Source organism: Cajanus cajan, chromosome 10 (genome assembly GCF_000230855.2).
Source record: "Cajanus cajan strain Asha chromosome 10, NIPB_CcT2T_4, whole genome shotgun sequence".
NCBI classification, from domain to species: domain Eukaryota; kingdom Viridiplantae; phylum Streptophyta; class Magnoliopsida; order Fabales; family Fabaceae; genus Cajanus; species Cajanus cajan.
The window spans coordinates 17,109,062-17,116,919 of NC_138526.1; the positions used below are offsets into that span (position 1 = coordinate 17,109,062).

A 7,858-nucleotide genomic window follows, 5' to 3' on the forward strand; every position below is an offset into this window, starting at 1 on the left:
CGCAGAAATTTTTTGCAAATTTATTTGCGAAAAATAATTTACAAATATTTCTTACAAATTTTGCTACAATTTTAATATTCATAGAAATTTTTTTCCATGGTAAAAATTTGCAGAAAATATTGTAAGAATTTTATTTTGTTTCTTGTAGATTTTCTTGCAAAAATAAATTTGCAAGTAATGTTTACTAAATTGTAGAAAAATTTTGCAGGTAATTTTTCCTGCAAATTTTAATCCGCAGGAAAAATAAAAAAAATATTTAAATTTATAAGTTTAATATTTTTAAAAAAACTTCCAAGTCCCACATCAATTGAAAATAAAACAATTAAAGAACATATAAGTTGGGGCAACACTTACCTTACAAGTTGATTTGTATGGTTGAGTATTAGACTTATTTTTTTTTTGTTCGTCCCTGGACGTAGCAGTGACTAATCTCCCCCAAGATTTAACGCGGCTGCATACACAAGGCAGGATTCGAACCCCTGACATTGTTTAAGCGTGGATGAACCCCTATCGCTAAACCACACGCTTGGGGTTGAGTGTTAGGCTTATAATTTACAATCTTAGAATTTAAAAGATTATGTATCACATGTTGGAGGCATGAAAATAAATATTTCGGATGAATTCATTTTGAACATTTGAAAGCTGAAGAATTATTAATAGAATTTATAGTAATTTCTTTAATTTTTTTGCAGGAAAATTTTCTTGCGAATTTTAAAATTCGCAAAAATATATTATCCACGAAGGTATTACTTGCAGATAAAATTTCACAGAAAAATTTGTAGGAACAATGTTTCTTGTGAATTTTTATGAAAAATTCGCAGAAAAAGTCGCATGTAATTAGGGGTGGGTAGATAGACCCGGGTCCGCAGATTTCGCAGATAACGGACCCGTTTTTTTTTTCAAATTCGTATGATTATGTTTAATTTTTGAGTCTTGCCCGTGAAGTTTGCAGACTTGGTGGATTTAATCCGCGGGCTCGCGGGCTAGTCCGCCGACTTCACTAGTTAATATTTTAAATATTACGATTTTCATATTAAATTGTGCATTTAATTTTTTAAATTATTATGACATTAAAATTATGTTTAGTTGGTATGTATTTGTCATTTAAATTATTTTTATGACATTTTGATGTTTTTATTATTGAAAATTTGGTACTATTATTTAAGTATTTGTAATTATTTTTATTTTAAATCATTTTAACTATTGATAAATTTTAGTATGATAAAATTTAGCTTATAAATAAAAAAATATTTTTTTCTTCTAATTTTATGTATTTTTATTTTTTAAAAATTTATTTTTTTGAACCATTGTTTAGGCTCGCGGGCTGGTCCGTTATCCGCTGATTTTGGTGGGCCGGATACGGACTTATAAAATAAATCCATTTATTTTATGGACCGAACTTATCCGGCCCGTATAAAACTCGGGTTTTACGGACCGGTCCGTATACCTACCCCTATGTAGTGACGGATCCAGAAAATTTGTTAAGTGGGGACAATAAAATATTTTATAATATTTTTTTTATTAAAAATATAATAATTTTTTAGAAAAGTATATTTTTGTGACAAAAAATTTAATATATTATTTTTTATAAATTAAAAATTTCATGAATAGAGTAATAATTCATCCTTTTTCTGTTTTTTTGTATGATATTATATTTAAGTGTGATTTTGTAATTTTTAGTAACTTATTTAATATTAGAGGAACAAAATGGTATAAATTATTAAGATAAATATGATATAGTTACTATTTATTTTCTTTTGTATCTCTCATCAATTTTTACGTTCATTTAAATCAAAAATATTTTATGAGAATAATGCCTATTTTTTTAAAAGAGTATATTTATTTTTTTATTAAAGATGTTTAAATAAAAAAATAAAAAATTTATGCAGTAATTACTCTCATTCTTTTTAATTTGGATCTTCTCCTAGCAACACACAATTTATATATATAAGATCAAAAGGATTAAAAAATAAAATAAAATTTGAAAAACAATTTACATTTGTAAACTAAATTATGACATCTTTAATAAATAAAGTAATAAATCTTTTGGTCTAAAAATAAAGTATCTTATAATAAAAAAAATTAAGATAATTTTATCATAAAATAAAAAAAATTACACAATAAAATAAAATATTAATATATTTTAACATATTAGATATAAAAAATAATTATTACAATAAACGTAATATATAGTCACATATAAAAAGTGTTACCGTAATTTATATTTACTTTTTAACAATATATCATTATTTAATAACTTTTTTTAATAAATTAATATATAATTAATATATATATATATATATATATAAATAAAAAATAGAAAAATTTTAGTGGCACAACCCCACTCACTTAGTCGTGGGTCCATCCCTGCCTATATATAATAAGAGTGTAAAAATAACATTTTATATTTGTAATAACTGCTAATGCCTAGCATGAAAAGAGATGTATCTCTTTATTAAAAAAAAAACGTATTCTTTATTTTTATCACGTTTCCTTTCCCCTGTTACATTTTATTTTATTTTTCAAAGTCATGTCACACCCCATCTATGTAATACACTAATACTGGGAGCCAATATTTTATTAGACTCAATTTATAGCTGGTTCCACAAGTTTATAAATATAATCTAACTATTTTCAACGCATGCCCACAACACAAGTGTTGCTTCTGCATCTGCTCTCCCATTTCCAAACCAGGTCAGTTCTCTCTCCCTCTCTATCTAACTCTTGAGGTATTGAATCACTATGGTCTCTTTCCGTTGTAGAGCACTATTGAACTTTATGCATGGAACCTGATATCATCATTGTAAAATTTGCTCTCGCAATTCCAACATATATATATATATATATATATATATACACACCCATCAATTTCCTTTATTTATATTCTTAATTTGGAAGTTTACTAATTCGTGTTCTATTCTAATAATAAATACGTTATGTAAACGTTGGTACTCAAGATCGTTTGATCATAGATCATAAGAGAATATTAGTGTTTGTTGATCCATGTAGTTGACCTCACTTATTGTATAATAGCTCGATTTGTTGTTGTTGTGAAATTGTTTGACCCAAACTTTTTTCTTTTTTTGGTGATAATTGACCCAAAATATTGTTACTAACGTTTGTGCACAACTTCATGTGGTAAAGGATGGAAGCCATTGCTCGGACAGTGTTACAAAAATTGAGCTCTTTCGCCCAAGAGGAGTTTGGAGTCATTTGGAACCTCCAAGATGATGTACAACGAATGAGGAGCACTGTGTCTGCAATAAAAGCTGTACTCCTGGATGCAGAAGCAAAGACTAACAACCTTCAAATCAGTAATTGGTTGGAGGAGTTGAAAGATGTACTTTATGACGCAGATGACTTGCTAGACGATCTCTCTACTGAAGCTTTGAAAAGAAAATTGATGGTTGGTAACAGCATCTTGAGAGAGGTACAGATTTTCTTCTCCTTCTCAAACCAAATTGTCTATGGTCTTAAATTGGGTCATGGAATGAAAGCAATCCAGAAGAGGCTAGAAGACATTGCTAAAATTAAGATCACACTGCAGTTGACTGATCGCCCTTTGGAGACTCCAATTGCATATAGGGAGCAGAGACAAACTTACTCTTTTGTGAGTAAAGATGAAGTCATCGGGAGAGAGGAGGAAAAGGAATTTCTTAAAAGTTATTTACTAGACACCAATGAGACAGTCAATGTTTCTGTAGTTCCCATAATTGGGATTGGAGGACTAGGGAAGACTACACTTGCTCAACTTGTTTATAATGATAATGCTGTCCAACGCTATTTTCAGCAAACAATGTGGGTGTGTGTCTCAGAGGAATTTGACATAAGGAAAATAGCTCAAAAGATGATTGGGAGTGACAAGGATAGTGAGATTGAGCAAGTACAGCAAGATCTCAGAAACAAAATTCGAAGGAAGAAGTATCTACTTGTGCTGGATGACGTGTGGAATGAGGATCGTGAATTGTGGCTTAAGTTGATGAGTCTACTCATGGAAGGAGGTAAAGGGAGTATCATAATTGTAACAACACGGAGTAGGACCGTTGCAAAAATAATGGGCACACTTCCACCTTTTTTCTTAAAAGGCCTGGATTTGGAAAGATCTTGGAAGCTATTCTCTCGAGTGGCTTTTGATGGGGGTGAAGAACCAAATGATAGGGAGTTGTTAGCCATTGGAAGGGGAATTGTTAAAAGATGTGCCGGGGTTCCCCTTGCCATAAGAACTATTGGCAGCCTCTTGTATTCTCGTAACTTGGGCCAAAGTGATTGGTTATATTTTAAGGAAGTTGAGTTTTCAAAGATAGATCAACAGAAGGACAAAATCTTTGCAATCCTGAAACTGAGTTATGACCATCTTCCTTCATTTTTGAAAAACTGTTTTGCTTATTGTTCATTGTTTCCAAAAGGTTTTAAGTTTGACAAGAAGACACTTATTCAGTTATGGGTAGCTGAGGGGTTCATTCAACCATCAAATGACAATAGATGTGAAGAAGATGTTGGTCATGAGTACTTCATGAATTTGCTGTCAATGTCACTTTTCCAAGATGTAACTATAGATGATTATGGTGACGTAAGTACTTGTAAAATGCATGACCTGATACATGATCTAGCACAGCTAGTGGTTGGGAAAGAATATGCTATGGTTGAAGGAAAAAAAGGAAACATCGGAAACAGAATACGTTATTTGTCATCTCGTACATTATCACATTTTGCACAGACACCATCATCTTCCCACAAATTAAGGACATTTATTATTCTTGGCCAGCAACTTTATGGAAGCAAATGTTTGGATCTGTTACATTTTCATTTTTTTTTAAGCCTAAAGTGTTTACGGGTGTTAACACTTTGTGGGTTGGATATTGTAACAATTCCAACGAGTATTAAAGAGTTGAAGCATTTGAGATATCTTGATCTTTCAAAGAATCATTTTCTTTTAAATCTTCCACCAGATGTTTCTAGCCTACATAACTTGCAAACTCTAAAGCTTTCCCAATGTTTTAGACTCAAAGAGTTACCATCACATATGAACAAAAGTCTTAGGCATCTTGAATTGAATGAATGTGAGAGGATGACATGTATGCCATGCGGGTTCGGACAACTGACCAATCTTCAGACACTAACACATTTTTTAGTTGACAATAGAGAAGGATTTGAAATGAAACATATGCCAAATGGGTGGGAAGAGTCGGGCAATCCTCGAACACAAACACATTTTTTATTGGACCATACAGAGGGATCAGAAATAATGTGTATGCCATGTGGGTTGAGACATTTGACCTGTCTTCAAACACTACCACATTTTTTATTGGACTGTAAAAGTATAAGTGGTGGTATAAGGGAATTGAGCGGGCTAAACAGCCTTAGAGGGAAATTGGAAATTAAATGGTTGGATTCCCTGCGATATTATGCTGAAGAGGTCGAGTCTGCAAAGGTACTTCTTGATAAGCAACATCTTCAAGAACTGGAATTACGTTGGTGGAATGATGAGAATGAGGTTAGAAATCTACCATTATCGAAGTCTGAATTAATGTTTTTGGAGTTTCCTAGTGCAGACAGAAGAAAGTTCAATCAAGAATTTTGCGGTTGTGGGGAAGATGAGAATATTTTAGAAGGCCTCCAGCCACATGACTCAATTAAAAAACTAGTAATAGATGGATATTGTGGCCGAAGGTTACCAGACTGGATAGGGAATCTCTCATCACTCTTGAGTCTTGAAATCAACAATTGCAATGCTTTGATATCACTACCAGAAGGATTTCGTAACCTCATATCTTTAAAGCGGCTTCGCATATATAACTGCTCACTGTTAGAAATAAGATGTGCAAGAACAAATGGTGAAGACTGGCCAAAAATTGCTCACATCCCGAAAGTTTTGATCCCTCCCTTTACACCATCTTTATTCAGGTATTATACTTGAGTCAAGATCTTGGTGCAATTGTGGTGATTCTGAATCTACTCTATTTATCCTATTTCCATGTATATTCTCAATTGCATGTCCTCTGGCCTCCATAATCTATTCACTCAGCTTCACAGCATCTCAAAGTTACACCCCTATCAATTTGAATTGTTTTGCACTCGGACAGCCTCATTTAGCGTTCATTCTTCTCTTGATTCTAGCATCACTTTTTTATTCTGCTCGTGATTTATGCCATGAATCCATGATGAATGTGTAGATGGCGGCAACCATTTATATTTTTGTCAATCACCATTTTCTTGCAATGCCTCGGTGATTGGGATTGCTTGAGTCGAGGTAAATTTCTTCTCTTCACTAGTCTAATTTTTTCATTGGTGTTCTGAATCTGTGATGATATTTAAGTTTTCCATATCTATTTACATCATTTATCTTTATTTTCTGACTTGAGATTGATGGTTTTGTTGCTTCAAGAACTCGAAGCTGTTCGTTTTGTTGAACATGTCTTAGTTTCCCAATCCTATTTAATGATGTTTGACCTATAAGAGAATCTGTTTTGGTGAAACCCTTTTCTCCCTTATGATTGTAATTGTATTTTTGCTTTGAGAACTAGAAAGTAGAAACTGGCTTCTCCTGGTTCTGCTTGCAGAACATTTCCATGTTTCTTTGAGTTATCACATAAGTAGGATAGAAACCCATCTACTGTATGTTCTTGTATCTTCTAAAGTTCCATTTTTATATGTAGCAGCGCCCAATTGAATTGATAGACAATTGTGAATTGTTACCTGCATAATGGCATATGAATCACAGATTTTGATGGTATATGGCATATAAGTTACAACATACTAATTTAGGCTGTGCATTAATGGTGAACGGTTATGATAAAGAGCAATGTAACAAAACTCCATATCAAAGGTGATATGATACCGTAAATAAGGGTGTTGATATTGTTGACCGTTGAAATTTTTTTCACTATCATAATTAAATATTTTAAAATTTTTGTAATTTTCTATTTGCGTGTAAGTTTGGATAAAGATTGTTCAAAAAAAGTAAGTTATAAAGGCAAGTGATGTTTGTTTATTAGTTTAATCATATTTTATTGTTTACTTTTTTAATTAGGAGTTAATTAGTTTTAGTATTTAAGTATTTTCTATAAATAATTTTAATGTGTGCAAAAAATTAAGTTCATAACTTAAATATATCATATCAGTTTTTATCCCTTTTGTATGTGTAATGTTCCATATTTTTTGGTATGAACTTCTATATTTTATTTAGTTATACACCTCCATTTTTTGTGTTCTGCTTTCAATAAATGACACCTTTCGCAGCTACGGTGACGGCACCACCATCAGCGCCTCCACTTTCGACAAATACACGGAGCTTGTTAATGGCTTCAACGACCTATAATTCGCCTCCTACTCTAATGATGCCAAAGGAAGATCTCAATCCTTTGTCAGATACACCGAGAACGATAACGGTGTAGAACAATCCTTCTATGACCCTTTCTGTTCCTCTGAATCTTCATGGTTCAACTCACTCTAGCATTTGTTTCCTTCAAAAGTCACCAAAAGTTTCATCTTTTTATTCCTTTTCCTCTCATTCTCTAATAAATTGCGCATCTTTTGCATACCCACATGCAGATTTTGTTGCTATGAATTTTTTATTTTGGTTTTTTTATGTCCTAGGGTACCGCACGTGGTGATTTTATAGAGTTTTCTTTTCTGCATCTTAACAAGAGAAAGAAATATTTTTGTGAAAGAGAATGGAATTGAAAGATCATAGACATATAATCAGTGTTTTAAATTGCGGACCGCATCACGTATTGCAGCAGTAATATTGCGGTTGTGGCCTTGTCCGCAACGGCATCGGATCACAATTGTGGTAAGACCGGAAATCACACATTTTTTCCACAACGTAAAAGTGTTGCGTCTGCAACACATCCACAAT

General features: G+C 32.4%; 1 protein-coding gene across 2 annotated transcripts; it reads left to right on the top strand.

Annotated features, from left to right (window-relative positions):
* Window positions 1-2,394: 2,394 nt before the first annotated feature.
* Window positions 2,395-7,546, top strand: LOC109809163 (putative disease resistance protein RGA1). Of its 2 annotated transcripts, XM_083065615.1 has the most exons (5): window positions 2,395-2,694; window positions 3,145-3,430; window positions 3,548-5,904; window positions 6,174-6,250; window positions 7,240-7,546. In XM_083065615.1, the coding sequence occupies exons 1-5, from the start codon at window positions 2,642-2,644 to the stop codon at window positions 7,392-7,394; spliced, it is 2,928 nt and encodes a 975-aa protein (XP_082921741.1). In that variant the 5' UTR covers window positions 2,395-2,641; the 3' UTR covers window positions 7,395-7,546. The 2 variants fall into 2 exon arrangements, with proteins under 2 accessions (XP_082921741.1, XP_020227987.2); XM_020372398.3 differs by having other exon boundaries at window positions 2,397-2,694; window positions 3,145-5,904.
* The last annotated feature ends 312 nt before the right edge of the window (window positions 7,547-7,858 follow it).